This window comes from Dasypus novemcinctus, chromosome 11 (genome assembly GCF_030445035.2).
Source record: "Dasypus novemcinctus isolate mDasNov1 chromosome 11, mDasNov1.1.hap2, whole genome shotgun sequence".
NCBI lineage: Eukaryota > Metazoa > Chordata > Mammalia > Cingulata > Dasypodidae > Dasypus > Dasypus novemcinctus.
In genome coordinates this window covers 32,437,831-32,457,522 of record NC_080683.1, presented here as the reverse complement: position 1 = coordinate 32,457,522, position 19,692 = coordinate 32,437,831, and the positions used below count along the sequence as shown (strand labels likewise).

The 19,692-nt window shown below is 33.6% G+C and overlaps 1 protein-coding gene across 2 annotated transcripts in view; it reads left to right on the top strand.

Moving 5' to 3' along the window:
- KHDRBS2 (KH RNA binding domain containing, signal transduction associated 2) overlaps nt 1-19,692 on the top strand; it is a 679,570-nt gene that overhangs the window by 245,302 nt on the left and 414,576 nt on the right. For both annotated transcript variants that reach the window (XR_002793225.3, XM_004473412.3), the window contains exon 3: nt 13,198-13,314. Coding sequence is in view for 1 of the 2 variants with exons in the window: in XM_004473412.3 (XP_004473469.1) it covers nt 13,198-13,314 (117 nt within the window). In the remaining variant the exon portion in view is untranslated. The remainder of the gene's footprint in view (nt 1-13,197; nt 13,315-19,692) is intronic.

Below are 19,692 nucleotides of genomic sequence, written 5' to 3'. Positions count from 1 at the left end.
CCCCTCCCATGTGTTACCACATCACATTTAGCCCACACCAGTGATCCTCCCCTGCCGCTGCTGTGACCTTTCTGTGATTCAAAACCTCTCCAAAAATGAAGCCAACAAAGTAACTGAATAAAATTAACAAGAAAATGAAATAATAAGTTTAAAAATAACCAATAAAATATAAAAATTTAAAACAATTGAAATATGTATTTTTTTAATTTAGACGTTGTGTCTTTTATCACTGAAAGATCTATTGTCTTATATATACAGTGAAATTATTTTCCATATATTCCCCCAGTGTCTTATTTTTTTCATTTTGTCTTCAAAGGAGCTTTAGTTCACAGAAAGGTCACATAGAGAATACAGGTGATTCCCATATATCCAAAACCCTCTGCCTTTTCCCTTCTCCCTTATTAATAACATTTTACATACGGATGGTTCATTTATTAAAGTTGATGCACAAATATTGAAGCATTGCTACTAACCATGGTGAATGATTTACATTATCATTTACATTTTGGATCATACACTTTTATATTTTGGATCATATACTATAAAAGTATATTTACTTTTATAGGTTTTGATGAAATTTGAAGTGACCTGTATCCATTATTGGAAGATCATGCTGAACAATTTTAATCCTAAAAATGCCCCACATTCCATCTATTCTATACTTCCTTCCCCATCCCCTTGGAACCTATGGTAATCATTAAGTTTCAATATTTGAAGAACAAGGGGCATAGTCACTTGCAATAATTGTGAGGGCCTGACATATTGGTCTGTTTTCCATTATTGGACACTGCCTATGTTCTCAAGGGATTCTTTTCCCTCTAATTGAGAACGTAATATGACTCCCTGGGATGGGAGTTTAATATTTTCTTATTGTATAGGTCTCCACCCACTCATAAAACATAACATGACAAAATGAACACTTAGATATTCCATAGAAGCCTGCTCAAGGTGCACCCTATCCTGTGTAATACACCCTCATGCCCAACACCCTATACCAGTAAGCCACCCCTGCCATATTTGCAATAAAAACATTTCCAACATTATAAGTTTAACCACAGACATGCAAATCCCCAGAATTGATCTACTTCTTCCCTGGCCCTCCCCCTGTCCCATGGATAGTCTATCTCAACCCCCTATACTATTCCCCCTCACAGGCCACCACTGCTGAATTCAATCATATCACTGTACCATTGTCATGCCCATCCACTGCCCAATCACACCTTTCCACCTTATCATAGATTTTGCCTTTATGGGCATTGGCTCACCACCCTCTCTCCCTTTTCTGTCTCCTGTAAATTTATCTTTTGACTATAGCTCTATGAGTCTGCTCAATTTGCTTAATTCATGTCAGTGAGGTCATATAATATTTATCTTTCAGTGCCTGCCTTACTTCACTCAACGTAAGGTCTTCAAGATTCATCCATGTTATCCCATATGTTAATACTACATCCTTCTTATTGCTGAGTAATATTCCATTTTAGGTATACACCAGAGTTTCCTTATTCATTCATCAGTCAATGGACATTTGGGTTGCTTCCAACTTTTGGCAATAATAAATAATATTGCTATGAACACTGGTATGCATATATCTATTAATATCCCTGCTTTGAATTATTCTGGGTGTATATCTAGCAGTGGGATTGCAGGATCATATGGCAGTTCTACAGTTAGCTTCCTGAGGAACCACCAAACTGTCTTCCACAATGGCTGCACCATTCTCCATTCCCACCAACAGTGGAAAAGTATTCCCTTTTCTCCACATCTTCTCCAACACTTGTACTCCTCTGTTTTTTAATAGCTGCCAATCTAATGGATGTAAGATGATATCTCACTGTAGTTTTTATTTACATATCCCTAGTAACTAGTGATGTTGAGCATATTTTCAAGTGCTTTTTACCATTTGTATTTCTTCTTTGGAGAAGTGTCTGTTTAAATCTCTTGCCCACTTTTTAAATTGGTTGTCTTTTTATTTTCAAGATGTAGGATTTCTTTATATATGCTGGATATTAGGACCTTATTAGATAGTTGGTTACCAAATATATCCTCCCATTGAGTAGGCTGACTTTTCTCTTTCTTGACAAATTCCTTTGAAGTGCGAAAGTTTTTAATTTTGAAGAGGTCCCAGTTATCTATTTTTTCTTTCATTGCTCACACTTTGGGTGTAAAGTTTATGAAACAATTTCCTATTACAAGGTCTTGTAGATGCTTCCCTACATTATCTTCTAGGAGCTCTATGGACTTGACTCATATTTAAATCTTTGATCCATCTTGACTTAGTTTTGTATAGAGTGTAAGATGGTGATCCTCTCTCATTCTTTTGGATACTGATGTCCACTTCTATAAGAACCATTTATTGAAGAGGCCATTCTCTCCCCGTTTAGTAGGCTTGGTGGCCTTGTTGAATATCAGTTGGCAGTATACGCAAGGGTCTATATCAGACCTCTCAATTCCATTCCATTGGTCAGTATGTCTATTTGTGCCAATATCATGCAGTTTTGACTGCTGTAGCTTTGCATTTAATATGATTTAAAGTCAAGCAGTGTGATTCCTCCAATTTCATAATTCTTTTTAATATGTCTTTGGCTACTGGTGACTCACAGTTTTCCTTTGGCCTCTTTGTCTCTTTGTCCCACTCCCTCCTGGATGATGCTCTGCAGCCTCCTGTTCTGTAGATTCCCAAAGCAGCTCTCTCCAGTAGGTTTTTTCTCTTTCTCTCCTGATTTTTGTAAGAGAGCTGAGCAATTCCTACCTACTTTGATGCCACTTTCCCAGAAGTCTCTCAATATTCACTTTAATGGTTTAGTTCTTAAACAATCTGTTTTCATTCCCTGCTTTCTTGAATATTCATTATTATTTATTTTAGTTAAATTGGAAGGAATTTTTACTGGTAGGGTCCTGTGTAAGTTGAAAGTATTTAATTCTACAGAAATAGATAATAATTTTGCAATTGAATAAAACCATTCCTTTGCTCACCAGTAATCTTTGATGATTGCAAAGATTAGTACCTGACCTATTGTCTCTTCCGCTTTCTTTTCACAAGAACAAATTCTTTTGATCTGCCACAATGGTTGTACAGTCCTCCCCAATATACTTAACTTTGTCTTAATAGCAGCAAACCAAGATAGAACACTAAAGGTTGATTTAACATTGTCTTTCCAAAGCATAGTACAATAGTTCTGTCAGTTCTTACTGATAAAGAAGAGAATTGGTCCCAACATCTGGGACAGGATGGAGATGAAAATAGTGCTCAGGTTCTGTCAGATGTGAGGACAAGAGGAATTCAAGGATTGGGAAATGTGTCATATGAGAGGACGAATGAAATGAGGGCAGTAGCAGAGTTCTGACAGTTCAGAGTTTCTTCACATGGACTTGAATTTACAAAGCAGATGTGATCTTAGTTTGTACAGAAAAAGAAATAAGTCTAGGGGAATCACCTCCCCAATTTAAGAAAAAGCATATTTACCAGATTTAGCTTATATGCTTTTATGACTAAAATATAATGCCACATGGAAAAAAAGGCTTATTGCATATTTTTGATAAAAATTGTTAATCCTGCAGAAATTTTAAAACAGGTGACTATAGATAAGACATTCTGAAATATTCTATGCTTATAAGATGAATTAGTAAATTTTAAGATATTGTTTATTTTAAATTACTCATGGATTTACCATGTAAAAATATCCCTAAAATATTTTTCTTAAAATGGTACTACCATACATCTCTGACAGACCTGGAGAAGTTAATGTCTGCTGCTAATGTTTTCCATTAGAGATGCAAGAAAAAGAAGGTCCTCACACTTTCTGTCTGTCTGGTTGTGACAGCCAAAATTGAATAGGAGAATACAGGAAATTCTAAAAAGTTGGAGAAGAGGAAATAATCTTTGCAACTCAGAAACAAACTGTAAACCGTGAAAAAAATGAAACTATGTAGATTTATGATAAACATTTACTTCTCCCATAAATTATTTTTTGTTACATCTCAATTCATTGAAATGCGTTCTTTTCTTTTAATTTTACTCTTGACACAATTTAATTATTTGCTTTTAGAATTTTTTTTCAAAAAGTTGATTAAAATTTCTCAAAAGACTTCTTGAATATAAATTTCATTACAATATAACTGATCACTGACTCAAGCATAAATGATTTTGACATTTACAAATCTAATTTATTTAAAACACATATGGGTAAATGACTTTCAAATTATTTGAAGATATTCGACATACAGAAAACACAGTTGTGTTCACTCTATTATGTTTTAAGACTCTTAGAGATTTGCGAGGTATTAAATTATGGCTAAAATAGCCATCCCAGGTCCGCAAGATGGAGGAATAGAGTATGGATTAGAGTGGACTTACCGGTGTTCTACTGGAGAACTATTGTGATTAGTAAGGGAAGAAATTGTAGTAGTGATGTGGAGAGGGTGGCCACAGTGGTTACTGATGGTCGGGAGAGGGAAGAAGAGATATGGTGTGGGGGCATCTTCAGGATTTGGAATTGTCCTAGGTGGTGCTGCAGGTACTGATGCTGGACGTTGTGTGTCCTGTTGTGGCCCACTGGGTGGACTGGGGAAGAGTGTGGACTACAATGTGGACCACTGTCCATGTGATGCAGCAATGCTCCGGAATGTATTTGCCAGGTGCAGTGGATGTGCTGAAATGATGGAAGAGGTCGTTGATGTGGGAGGGGTGGAGTGAGTGGGGTGGGGGGTATATGGGGACTTCATATTTTTTTAATGTAACATTTAAAAGAAAATAAAGAAGAAGAAAAATTATGGCTAAATATTGAAGAAAGTGCTGTGTAATATTTGATATATTTTCTGTATTTCAGAGAGGTTTGTTTTGAAGAAAGAGCACCAGTAGCTGTCAGTGAATTGATAATTCATCTTCCATTATTATATAAATTTGCTTTGTTTGAAAGGTGGTTTAGTGTAGGGTGAAAGCACAGAGAAAATTTCTTCTTAGAGCATCTTTTGTCTAGGGTGTCTCCAGAGTTTATGTTAAAAAATATTTTCAGAAACTAAGTACCACATCATAATATGTATAGAGCTTCATGAATTCTTTTGATGTCTTAAATGTCAAACAGAGATGACTTCTAATCCCTCCTGAAAGAAGTTCCCTGAGTCATTCCACAATGTTGACTCCAGAAACTCCAAGTTTAGGTTAGGGAAAAAATCGTCTGCACAAACCTATGTTATTGCAACTAAAAACTTGTTTGCTAGCAAAAACAAATAGTAGATTGTACATTTATAAAAAGACTGCCTGCTTAAAATAATGCTGTATAATTAATGTTGCTCATGAAAGATTTTTACTTTCCATTGGCTTGTGGAATTAAATCTGTGATTATATGGTATTTTCATCCTGTTGGATTTCTGTGATCTCTTTCAAAAGATAAATGTGTGAAATAATTAAAGAGGACATCTCTTGTATACTTTTAAGCCAATTTGCTTTCAAATTGATTATTGGTTAGAAATAAAGCTAATGGTTTGAAAATAGGAGTGTTGGGAAATAGTCTACCACCAATACTCAAGGCAGAGAACAGAGAATTCTGAGAGAGGGACCATGTCTTTATTCCATCAGTAAACTGTCTTCAGCCAAGATTCTGTGAAATGCTGTCTCTTCCTTTCATAACCATAATCATTCTCAGTGGAGACATCACTTTAAGTACTTTGTTATTTTTGGTTTGTTGTTTTACTACCACCAGTAAAGGACAAGAAATCTCTGTAACAGTATTTCTGCTAAGTACAGTCAAATTGTACTCAGCTGCAATTATCTTATTTAATTTCTTCTAAAATTATTAAGTGCTATGGAATGCATTCAAAGATATGTATAACTTTCACAGAGTATAAAACATAATAAAATGAACACTCATAACACATATCTCAACTGTGGTTTAAATAATACCCATTGTTTTGTCACCCCATATACATTTCCTTTCAAGCACATACCGTACATCCCCGTTCCCAGAAGTTACCAAGATCTTGAATTTTGCATTTATTATTCCCACTGTTTTGTTTTTTAGGAAGAAATTTACTTCATATGTATGCATCCATAAGTATCATTTTGTTTAATTTTACTGTTCTTGAGTTTTATAAAAATGTTATCATATACCTGCAACTTGAGTTTTTCACTCAAAATTTTAGTTCTGGTTTTTATCATTCATATTTTATATAGCTATGTGTAATTCATGGTCATTGCTGAATAATATTCTACTATGAATTTATCACAACTTATGTATTCATTTGTACCAATCAGCATTCTTACAGGAAAACAAACTACTCTCTATTTTATGGTTATGATCTATAATAAGGGGCTATCAGAAATGTTGAAGAGATGGAAGAAGGGCTTTAAGAAAGTTGCCACCAAAGGGCAGTGAAGATCTGGGCCTGAAGAATCAGAGCAAGAGGAGAAACAAGAGCTCCAGGAAATTCTGTGAAGCTTATCATGTCCATGAAGTGGGAGATCCTGGAGAGACTGATAAACCTGCCAGGACAGTCAACTGGATGCTTAGGGAAGAGTCTATGGAGCTTCCCACATCCATGAAGTGTTACAACTTGTCAGGAATAATGAACTCTGATTCATGTGCACCTTCAAATCTTATGCCACTACCTGTCATTGATGAAATTCAACTGAAAAGGAAACATACATGGACGGGGACCAAAGAAACAGTTCTGAGACATAGAATTGTTGGTCATATCAAGTTGACAGTACACCATTCTTGTTTCAGGAGTCGTTTCCCCAATTATTTTTGCAGTTATAAATATTGAGGCTTTGATAGTATTGCACATGTGCAAATATTCTTCTGGTCTGTATTCCTAAGAATGGGATTGCTGAGACATAGGATATATGTATTTACAGATTTATAAATAAGACAATACCAAATTCTTGTGTCTATTTATACCCCCACAAGCCTGATAAAGGAGTCCTGGTGTCTCCACTTTCCAACCAATGCTCTGTGTCTGGCTTCTTCATTTTTAGAAACAGCGTTTGTAAAATATTATCTCATTGTGGCTTTCATTTGTTGTTTTGTTTTGTTATATAATTATAATGAGGTTGAACTTTTCATAATTTTTCCCCTTCCCATTCCCTCTTCAATGACATATTCAAGATTTTATTATTTAAGTGGTCTTTTACTCAAAGTTTTGTATGTGTTTTTATTATAAACTAATTCTGTATTGGTAACATTTAATGTGAATAGTCTCCAAATTTGTGACTTGTACTTTTATCTGCTTTTAGTTCATTTTGTTGAAGAGATATTCTTAATTTTAATAACTTATTTTACAGTTAACATATTTTTTACTTGTTTAAAAATTCTTAGGCACTCTTTCAATGTCCGTTTCATCTAGAATTTCTAAAGTTGTGCCTTTCACACCTAAGTCTGTAATCCGTCTGGCATTTACTATTTTTTTTGGTTATGGTGTGAGCTAAGAAGCTAATTTCACTTGTCTTACTATGAATAGTCATTTATGCTATGTATTAAGCAGTTCTTCCTGTCCTTCATATATTGGTTTCCTATTGCTGCTTTACCACAAATGCAGTAGCTTAAAATACAAAAAATTATTTTTCAGGCTTGGAGACCAAAAATCTGAAATGGGTCTTATGGGGCTGAAATCAAATTTTTGCAGGTCTTCATTCCTTCTGAAGGTTCTAGAGTAGAATCTCTTCTTGTCTTTTCTAGCTTCTGGAGGCCACCCACATTAATTGACTCATTGACTCCATCTTCAAAGCCAGCAATTGTGTCATGTTCAACCTCTGAGTCTGCCATCATATCTCCTCTAACTCTGTGACCTCCCTCCCTCATCTATATGTGATTACAATGGGCATGACTGGATAATCCAGGAAATTCTCCCCCTCTCAAGATCCTTACTCCTATCTTCTAATTCCTTATTGCCCTGTAAGTTTACATATTCAGAGAGTCTGGGGATTAGGATGTGGCAACTGCAACAGGCCATTATTCTGCCTACCACAGTGATCTATCATAACACCTGTATAGTATATCTAACATGCACCAAAGACTTTCAATATTTTGAATGCCATTGCTCTGTATGTCTGTCTGTGCCCTAGGACTATATGTATTATAATATCATATTACTATAGCTTTGCAATGAATCTTGATATATGATAGTAATAGCTCTCATGTTATTCTTCTGGTTCAGAATTTTTTGGTTATTCTTGGACTTTGATTTTTTAAACACATTTTAGGACCAATTGGTAAATTTATCCAAATTCTAATTGATCCATTGAATCTACTGATTGATTTGAAAAGATTAGGAATCTTTATGATGTTGAGAATTCATATTCATGAACATGGTCTGTCTCTCAACTTACTTAGACCTATTTTATGGCTTTAAATAATATGTTCTATATTTTCCCTGTAAAGGTTTTGAACATATATCATTAATTTTATTCTAGGAAATTATATTTTTAACTAGTGTTATAAATTCCTAATTATATGTTGCTGGTGTAAAAAGTACAATTGATTTTTTATATTGATTTTTCATAAATCCACCTTGCTGATCTGCCTTACTAAGTCTAATAAATTTTCTGAAAATACTTTAGGCTCTCTATGTATATAATTATAAAAACTATGAATAATAATAATAACTGTGAATAATAATGTTTTATTTCTTACTTTCCAGTAAATCTTATTCAGTGACTTGAATCTTGTTATGAATAGAAAATAAATTGTGTGGGTGTTTATCTTGCTTCTGAAATTTTTTCCCATTAGGTATAATTATTTTTTCTGGTTTTAAGTAGAAACCTTCTATTAGATTAAGAAAGTTTCCTTTATTTCTCAGATGATATGAGTTTTTATAACAAATTAAATCTAAGTATTAACAAATTATTTTTGTATTCAAATGATATGCTAACTTTTCCCTCCATTAATTTGTTAATGTGGTAAATTATAATTAGTGATTATAAATCTTAAACTTCCTTGCATACCACCTAAAATACAGTACCACCTAATCATGTTTTTTGTTTTTTAATATAGAACAAGCCTTGGCTATTGTATGAGTCAGCTAAAGGGGTGCTGATGCAAAATACCAGAAATGGGCTGGTTTTTGTAAATGGTATTTATTTGGGGTAAGAATTTACAGATACCAGGCCATAAGCATAAGGTCTTTCCCTCACCAAAGTCTATTTCCACATTGTTGGAGCAAGATGGCTGCCAACGTCTGTGAGGGTTCAGGCTTCTTGGATTCCTCTGGGTTCAGTGCCTCTGTTTTCCCCACAAGGTCAGCTGTAGACTATGAGGCCCTCTAGGCTTTTCCTCTCTCCACAAGGTCATCTGTAGACTACCATGCAAACGGCTCTGTCTCTATCCCTGGGGCTCCAGCTTCAGCACCAAACTCTAACATCAAAACTCCGACATTAAAAGCCCTAACTCTGTTCTTTGCCATGCCTTTTATCTGTGAGGCCCTATCCATCAAGGGGTGGGGACTCAACACCCTAATGACATGGCCCAATCAAAGCCCCAGTCATAACTCAATCACACTCAGGTACAGACCAGATTACAAACACAATCCTGTATCTATTTTTTAATTCATAACCATAACAAAATGCTACAGCTATGGTACTGTTTTGTTTAGGATATTTTAACAAGTGGATTTGGTCTTTAAATTCCTTTTTCTTAATTAGATTTGCTATCAATATTATACTAGCCTGTTAAAATTAACTGGGGAGAATGTCTCCATTTCTTTCCTCTGGAAAAGGCTGCATAAGATTAGAATGATACATTTCCTAAAAATCAAGTGAGATTCCTTATACAACTAACTGGAACTGGAACTGGTGTTTCTTTGTAGGCCATTTCATTATGATGCTATTTTTAAAAATAATTTGTATTTTAATCCTTTTATTTCTTTTTTTCTCATTTTAAATTGAAATGCAATTACATGTGATGAAATGCACAGATACTAAATGTGCAGCTTAGTTAGTTTTAACAAAAGTATACCTGCACTTCCATCAAAATATTGAGCATTCCATCACCCCAGATATTTCACTTACGCTTCTTTCCTGCCAGTCCTATCCAAAGTCTACTGTTTGCAACAACCTAGCCTCTCTTAAGAATTCTAATACCATACATTATTTTTGCCTGTAGAATTTCATTTTAATGAAATCAAACATGATTCACCCTTTATATATGACTTCTTTACTCAATATAATGTCTTTCAGATGCAGTTATGTTGTTGTGTGAATTAATGAGGCTACCTTTCTGTTTATTCATAGATTGGTTTACCCATATTTCTAGGCTGGGAATTTGTTTTATTTCCATTTTAGTGGTGATTATGAACAAAATGTTATGAACATTCTTGTGTATTTCATTTTGTGAACATACACCTTTATTTCTCTTGAATATATTATTAGGAGGGGACTTGCTTTATCCTAATGGCACTCTATCATTAATTTTATGAATAACTGCACATCTTTCCAAAGTAGGTATTTCATTTTAAATCACCAGCATTTATTTCTCCAGTAGCTTCACATTCTTGTCAACATTTGGTATTGTCAGGCTTTTTTTTAGTTTTAGACACTTTGATGTGTTTGATGTGGTATCTCATTGTGGTTTTAATTTATATTTTCTTGATGATTAACGATTTTAAGCACATTTTCATTGAAACTTGTGGCCTTTTATACATCTTCTCTTATGACAGATCTATCAAGGTCCCCCGGCCCCATATTTTTTTAGTGTGCATGTATATGTTTTTGTGTGTGTGTTTTAACTATTGATGTGTTAGAGTACTTTATAGATTCTAGATGAAAATTGTTTGTCAGAGATACACACGGGGAGCATTTTCTCTCAGTCAGTGGCTTGTCTAATCAATTTCTTAAAGTGTTTTTTTTATCAGCAGAAGTTTTAGTTAATGGTCTTTACCTTCTAGTTAAGTAATCTTTTCCTTACCTAAGTTTGAAAAGGTATTCATGTATGTGTTTGCCTAGATCTTTATTATGATTTTAGCATTTACTCTAAATCTATTATCAATCCCAAATTAAGGTTTGGCTAAATGTAAACGAGAGTTTCAAGTTTTGCTTTATTTTTTTTTTTTACTTTGTATATGGATATCCAATTTTTCCCAGCACAATTTGTTGAAAAGACCGCACCTTTCCAAATTTAATTGCTTTTTCATTTTGGTGAAAATCAATTGACTAAGTCTAATCTGTTTCTGAACTTTGTACTGTTTCATTGATCTCTTTACCTTTATGTATAATAATCTACACTTAAAAACAAAGTTGAATAGATGTGGTAAAAACACAAGGAAAGACATCTTGTCATTATCCTGTACATGGGGAAAATCAGTTAGTCTTTCACTATCAAGTATGATGTATTTCTTTCTATAGGATCATGGTTTTAAAATATTGATTAATTGGTAGTGACCCAATTTTTTTCTTATCTTTGTCTTCCATGCTCCCAACATTGTTTTTGGTGCATTCTAGCCTTAGTATTTGTAGCAATTTGATATTATTTATGAACCCCAAAAAAGAGATATAGATTATGTTTGCAAACTAGTCTGTTCCTCTGGGTGTGATACCCTTTGATTGTATGAGATTCAACTGAGATGCCTTTGATTAAATTAAGATTAGGGATTTGATTAAACCATGTCATTAGAGTGACTCAGTTTGAGTCCCTGTGTCCTTTGTGGGCTATATAAATGGACACTCATTCAAGGAGACACACAGAAGAGATACATGGGAATAAAGAGAACTGCATAGACATGGCAGAGAAGACAGCTTGATCCTGGGGCCCCAGAGAGAGATGAGCCATTCGCCTGATGGTTTGCAGCTGAGAAGAACAGAGCCCGGAGCCACTAAGAAGGCCCAGAAAGAAAGACCCCTCTAGCCTTGAGCTGAGATCAAAAGAAGTTGGGCCCATGGAGACTTAGGAGGAAGAGGAAGGCTGAACCCTCACAGACATTGCCTGCCGTCTTGCCTCAACACATGGCAGCAGACTTTGTTGGGAAAAGTAACCTTGAGTTGGACTCTTTAGGGCTTTGTAACTGTAAGCTTTTGCTTGAAATAAATACCATTTATAAAAGCCAATGTATTTCTAGTACTTTGCATTAACACTCCTTTAGCTAATTAATACAGTATTTTTTAAACTTTATCAATAAATGGCAATATGAATGATTATCTGGGTCATTTAGTTTGATAATGTTCCTCTTAGTAGTTATCCTCTGATAACTGCTTTTCATTCACCTGTTTTGTGCCATTTTTCAGGATGAATAAATAAATTGAACACACTTCCAGAGTTTGCCATTTAGACACAAATTTTGTATATTTCTCCATCTGTAGTATTTTCACTTTTTATTATATGTTTATATTTTTTATTTACTGTTGCTTAGTAAAGCTTTCTAACATATAGAATGTGAGATTGAAGAATAATTGATTCTCTTTTTCCCAATTAACTACAATGTTTAAAAAAATGAGTATTAAAATTTATTTTAAAATTCAATTTAAAATGTTAATTATTGAAATTTTGAATGTGCATAAACGTATGTTAAAACCTTTTTCATTTTTATAATATAGATGGGGAGGAGTAGTCTTTATTTTTTAAAATATACTTTTACCTTTTTAAAAGATATTTAGATTGCATAAAAGTTACATTAAAAATATAGGGGATTCCCATATGCCCCACTTTGTACCCCTCTCATGTTTTCCCACTTTAACAACATCCGTCATCAGTGTGGTACATCTGTTACAATTGATGAACAGAAATATCCTTTAGAAATTTTGTAAATCAGGAGTGATTTTTTCCTAATTCCTTTCTTTAATAAATTATATATTTATTGATGACATGATTTATTGATTTTGATTATATTTATTTATCCAAATAAAATCTAATAAATATCATATTAAATTTTTCCTCATGTATATATTAAATATAGAAGTTGCTCCTATTCAGAGTTGCCAAAATGCTATCATAATTTTATTTTACCTTTAGAAGTGATTTTGAACTAGTGTAGTTAGCCAATGTCCCATGAATCAATTTGATCATTTTATATTTGTCTCTGTATGACATTGCTCTTCCACTTAGGGTTTAGGAAGAGGTCTTTTAAAAATGGGTTCTAGACTGAAACAGTTTTTAATATATATGGCATAACTCTCTTCTGTATGGTAAGGTTTGAAGAAACCCATCAGTTATTCTTAGTGTAAGTCATCCCTTTACTCTAACTTAAAACAGACATTCTATTGATTTTGTTTCCTAGTTCAATTTTGTGGGGAAATTGCTTGGACCAAGAGGAAACTCCTTGAAGAGGCTACAGGAAGAAACAGGTGCTAAAATGTCTATCCTGGGCAAAGGATCAATGAGAGATAAAACAAAGGTACTGAACTTTGAATTTGATATTTAACACACAGGAATTTACCTGTAATAACGGTGGCCAAATTTACAAGCTCACCTGAACTGCTCTTTTGCCATTTTCTATGATTTTAATCTTCTGGGACCGCCTTGTTATACGTTCTGATGTCTCTATCTTCATGAAAATCAATTATGGGCCTTTTTTCCATGAACATGTAATTTACTATTTTTACTCTCTTCAGTTTTTTGTGTAGGTTGCTTTAAAATCTTTTCTGTATTTCTGTGTCCTCTGCAGGATGCTTCTATATATCTATGTTCATTTTCTTTAATTCCTTAGCAAGATCCCTTTTCTCTCTTTAATCTTATCACTTAATCACATCCATTGTACCATTCTCTCATTTTATATTTCTGCTCTATTTCACTTTGATCCTCTTACCTAAAGTAATTTCAAATACTTATCTGCAAATCTAAGAGAATCCTGCTTATTTCTTAAAATGTTTCAGTGATATTAAACAACATACCTGACCCCTAAAAGAACAATAAGCTAAGAAATATATCAGTGTTGATATTTGAAATGATGTATTTCTCACCTGAACTACATCATTTCCCATTTGATAAAGTGATGGCAATTTTCTGTTAGAATTCAGTGCTGGCAAGAAATAACTATTTGTAGAGATCTGTTCATAAAGGACCTTTTAAAGTTCACTGGGAAAGGGTTGGTGTGTTAAGGTAGTACTTTTTGACAAGACTGTACCTTTATGATTTGTTATGATATGTTAAAGCAGAAAAAAGTGCTCAAACATTTATTTTTGACCACAGGAATACTTGGAAAATTGCTTAGGAATTCTGTCATTGAACTATTAATGGGACATCTTGAATGAAGGAATTTATAGAGATGTCACTGAACTGGTATCTATCCCATACAGAAAATATTTGAATCTTATTTTAACAATTTTATATTTGAAGGTTGATCAAGGCGCTTTACATGAGGGATTTTTAATGTGTCAAAAGTAAATTCTATAAATTAAAAAAAGCATATTTTTACTAGTCCTCTATTTTTGATAACTATTGGTTACTTTATACTGTGGCTCTTGTTAAAAATGTCTTTCGTTCTTGCTAATCATCCTGCCTCTAATTTCTTTTATTAAATTTAGAAAATGTAAGATAAGTATTTAAGAGATAATGACCTTGGCACCTAGTCATAAGTTTTGCTTTCTGCCATTAGATCTTTATGTGTATATATATATATATATATATATATGAAAAAATTGACACATAACTCTCTATATTTGTACTTTAATATATTATTTAATAATGTTTTTTATATATTCTCCAAATCTCTCATAGATTTAAAATATAAACTCTGTATTATGTACTTTTGCAGTCTTACATACTCTATAAGATTTAGTTCAGGCATTGTCTCCCCTGCAAGGTTAGAATAGACTAAGCCCTCTCTTATTAACGTGTTTTATTAAAATTATCCACCTATCTATCTCTTTATTTCATTAAACCATAACCAGATTGGAGACATGTCTTATTCAGCTTTTAAACTCAAAACTAAGTGCATTACTTCTGCTCAATCTCTCCATATCTTTTATAGCAGATGGGTGTACAATTTTCATGCCTGTTTATTTGAACAGTTTGTCCTATTCATGAAGTTTTAAATGGATTCCTATTTCCTTGGAAGAACATTAGGTACCAGCATAAGCATTGAAAATCTAGTCAGATATAAATTGCTTCTGTTAAGTTTTCTTTAGGTTTAATTTATTGATATTGCCTGTTACTTAAAATCCTGTTTCTCATTGATTACTTTTTAGGTGATCCATCATGTTTGCCTATACTTTGAGGTTTTTCATTTTTTGTTTACAAAATAAAAGAAAAACTTAACAATAATGATGATAATATATAGCATTATGAAGCACATTTTTTAGACTCTAAGTGGGTCTTTAACTACCAAAGTTGTAAGACACGCAGTTGAAAAAGACCACAGGCATGGAGATAGATATGAAAAAAATGTACCTCATTGAAAATAAATATAAACTTCTGGTAAGTTATTGATTATAATGTTGCTATTTTGCCTCTCTCATCATGACCCAGATAGGAAAGAGTCTACAAGTAAATAAAACTCAACTGATTAAACAATGAAAGTGTGTATGTGTGTATGCATATGTGCATAGACACACTCGTACATTCTTTAATTTATTGAAAAAGTATTTACATGTGTCATTCACAGTTTTAGTTACAGCAATTAACACAACAAATATTTTATCCTCTTGCAGTTCATATTCCAATAAGAGATACAAACCATAAATAAGTGAATAAATACATTTTATATTTTCAGGCATTGATAATTGTGATATGTTAAACAAAACAGGAAAGAAAAAGAAGCTGAGGATGGTAGAAGCAATTTTTTGATGTGATAATCAAGTAGAAGACTGGATAATGAGAAGGAACCAAATATAGAATGACCAACAATGAGAGAAAGGATGCCAAGAGGGAAAATATGTAGCTTTATCTAACACCATATCAATATATATCTATTATTACAACTATAACCATATCACTATTTGTAAGTATATTTCTTCCCACTTAGCTACCACCTGAGTTCTGTGCTTTATAGGAAAATCCATTGGAAAAGTTTGCAATCAAGCGCTTGCCTCCGTTCTTTATTGTTCTTCTCCTCAGGTCCCATGGCTGGATTATTTTCCTTTCCAGACATCCAAGCCTGGGCTGATTCCTCAGAAATCTTTCTTCCCTTCATGATTTTATTCTGTTATATGCTGCAGAACCCAACATTTTTATGTCCAGCCCCCATCTTTCTCTTAAGTTCTAGATGTATTTAACTACCTACTCAACATATCCATTTGGATGTCTAATATCTGTTGAGATTTAATATGTACACACTCACACACACATTATTCATGGATTCTGTTTCTGCAAATTTGCCTACATGCCAAAATTTACTTGTAACTATCAAATCAAAACTCACAGACCTTTAGTGATTATTTGCAGACATGCGCCGAACAGCGAAAAATTTGAATTGCCCCACAGGCACGTTCCCATCTTAAGTTGAACAAGGTGACAGCTGACTTTGTGTTAAATGTCTCATAACATAAACACATATCTTCTTGTGATGTATTTAGTGCTTTGCTTTTCATATTTTTGTGCTTTTTTCCCACTGTGTAAAATGACTTCCAAGCATACATAGTGCTGAAGTGCCTGTTTAGTGTTCCTAATTGCAGGAAGGCTGTGATGTGCCTTGTGAAGAAAATATTTATGTTAGATAAACTTTGTTCTGGCGTTATTTAAAGTGCTCTTGGTTGTGAGTTCAATGTTAATTAAACAATAATATATATTGAATAAAGTCTTTCCAAATGGATACAAAAACACATAAAACATATATACAGTTTGGATGACAAAAATGAGACCAGAGACATGTTGGAACATAACCCTATATTTCCTCTAGAAGCAATGCTCAGTATCCCCTAATTCACTGTTCAAGGCAACTTTATAGACCATAACTACAGCAACAAATGAGAACTGATGGTATATGAATTAAAACACATAGATTATATATTAACCTGTATATGTGGTGTTTTTGTATTGCCTATATATTTATTACATTTAAGCACAGAAAGAAAGAATGAATGAAGCAAAAGACAGGAAGAGTAAGGGCCTCAGTGAACAAAATATGGGCCACGTGGTCTCAAGATTTAGGGTTACCTCCCCTTTTATCTTATGTTTGTTTAAAAGCAGCAAATCTGTTTGAAACTAGAAATGAAAAACAGCTTATATGCAATTGAATGATGTTCGGTGCTTAATAGCTCAAGCCTACAAAGGTTAACTGGGTTTATTTGAAATGCCTATCAGTGTGCATTAAGCAGATCAACATGTCTGTACAAATCTATTTTTCACATTTTGTACAATGAAAGAAAAAGCAAATGAAAGAAGCACTGCTCAGCACTGCATATGCACCTGCTGACAAAGCCTCAATCACCATCCCTTCTGCAGTCACATAGACACCTTTGTAGAAAAACTTGTTTAATAAACCTGTTTGTAATTAATGGCTTGCTTCACCTTTATAGAAAATGAGAGTGCAAATAATGATATCTTAAACTTGATCTTTACTTCATGATAAATGAGAATATTTGGATAGTTGCCTGACCAAATCAAGACAAAATAACTATCAAACATATTTGTTATACATCTGCTGTAAATTCATGGATTAATTATTATGCTGGATAGAAAATCAGTATTAGATGTGACTTAAACCCTCACAGAGCTTGCAATTTTATTAAACACGCTGATCTAACACTGTCTTGAAGAAAATGTTAAAATATCAATCATTTGGATTAGAAGGTGGCAGGGTGGGCAAATTCATTTAGATTTGTTTTTGTAGGTGTGAGCAGAATTCTACATCCTTACATAGGAAAATATGAAAGTAAGATTTGTTTTAAGATCATAAAATTAACTGTATAATATAGAAAATAGTCTTAGGGGTCTGTAGTAAGAAAATATTGACAAGCTTAGTCTTTTCTTTTGTTTGGGTTATTTTGTTTTTGACAGTGGTAGGGAAATAGTCCCTTTTGTTTAATTATACCAATCCAATAACTCTAAAAAGAAAACAAAAACAAAACAAAATAAAAATAGCAATACCCAGGGTAACACCAGTGGCACATTTCTACCTTAAATTCATTATTTCACTCCCATATTGCTATTTACAAACTTCCATTCTACCTAAGACCATCCAGGTTGCTTAAAGAGAAGCTAAATTTTACATCAAGAGCATAAAATGTAGTCATAGAGAAATCCAGAAAGTAAAATATGTGGTTTGTTTATAATGTTTCAAAATATCTCAGGAAATTAATTGGCAGTTCAGAAATTTCTTTCAAGGCTGTCCTTCCTTCACCATATTGGCAGCCTTTCTCATGAACAGGCTGCTGTCTGCATCACCAGCAGTTTCTTCTGAGCAGTCTTCATGGGTAACTTACTGTAGTTGTAGTTTGAGATATTTTTAATGGTGGTGATGACAAAGATTGGTGAGAGAGAGCAGATGAAGCAGTGCTTCTACGGGCTTGTCTTTGAAAAGGGTGAGGAACAACCTGACTATCTGCAAGATGAAAAGTAAGCAAGGTTAGAGATAATCAGACAGTGACCAAATACACCCAGGCAAGAGGGAGGAAATAGCAAGAGAGCATGAGAACACATTTCTTAGAGTCTTATCCATTGGCCTTGAATAGAAATCACAAAAGCCTTGATGAAAATATATTAGCTTGTAATAATGGGCATTTTGGCACTTCTCTTAATAAACTTGGTTGGAAATAATGGAATGCAGTCTTAAAACATGTTAGTGATTACATGTTAGAACTAAAGGGCTTTTTGGTGTAGTATTTTTTGAAAATTTGTGGTAACTGAAGGCAAGCTTTTCTCTCTTTGATGTGCTAATAACCTGTACGGTTTCTATTTTATACCATTTTTTCTGGTTTTGGTGATGGGTTCTTTAGTAAAGCCTGTCTGATTTCATGGCATGACTGACTTTCATCAACAATAAAATCAACTAAATACCTTCAAAGTGATGCAGCTGCCCGTTGGGCAAGTTTGAAGTGAACTCTGTACTGTCAATCTTGTTTCATTTGGCTTCTGAGCTCTGCCCATCACCAAACGCATGGGAATCTCTCAAATCCTCAAGGGCGAAGCTGTGTTTATTGTTTGTCAGTTAGGCTGTGGCTGGTCACATAGACTCCTGTTTCAAATATTCAATATCCTGAATACCAAAGCATCCTATAATCCTGCAAACTCAAGAGCCCAGACACTCTGACATTAATTTTAGGTGTGCCTCCTAAAAACTGCATGGATCAAAAATGTAACTTTCTCATCTTTCCTCTTACAGAAACAAATGCCTAGTCCATCTTGATTTTGCAAGAGAGATGGAGGAATAAGTTCAATAATTTACTTAACAATCACTTGAGTTTGCAAAGGACAAATTACATCATAAACTACAGAAAGGTGTGGGTTTTTTTGTTGTTTCATTCCTTGAATTCTTCTGTTTCTCAGATTTGAATTCTAAAGAGTCAGTGGAACAGACTAAATGTCTTCACCTGACCAGTGGTACATGTGATTAGGAACACTGTTTTACAAATAGGTATTTTGTGAAGGCACAGAGAAAGATGAGTTTGAACCAATAGATTATTTCATTCATTGATATAGTTGCATCCTAAGTGATCAAACAATTAAAATACTTAGATTTTAGTTAACAAGTAAAATATATGTGTGAGAAATATTTTAATTTTCAAACACTACCATCTTCCTCTCTTTTATGAATATAAGTAATTTGTCAATCACTATAGTATGCTATGACCTTATAGTGAAATAACCAAGAAGCCATAAATCTATCCAGGCTCAA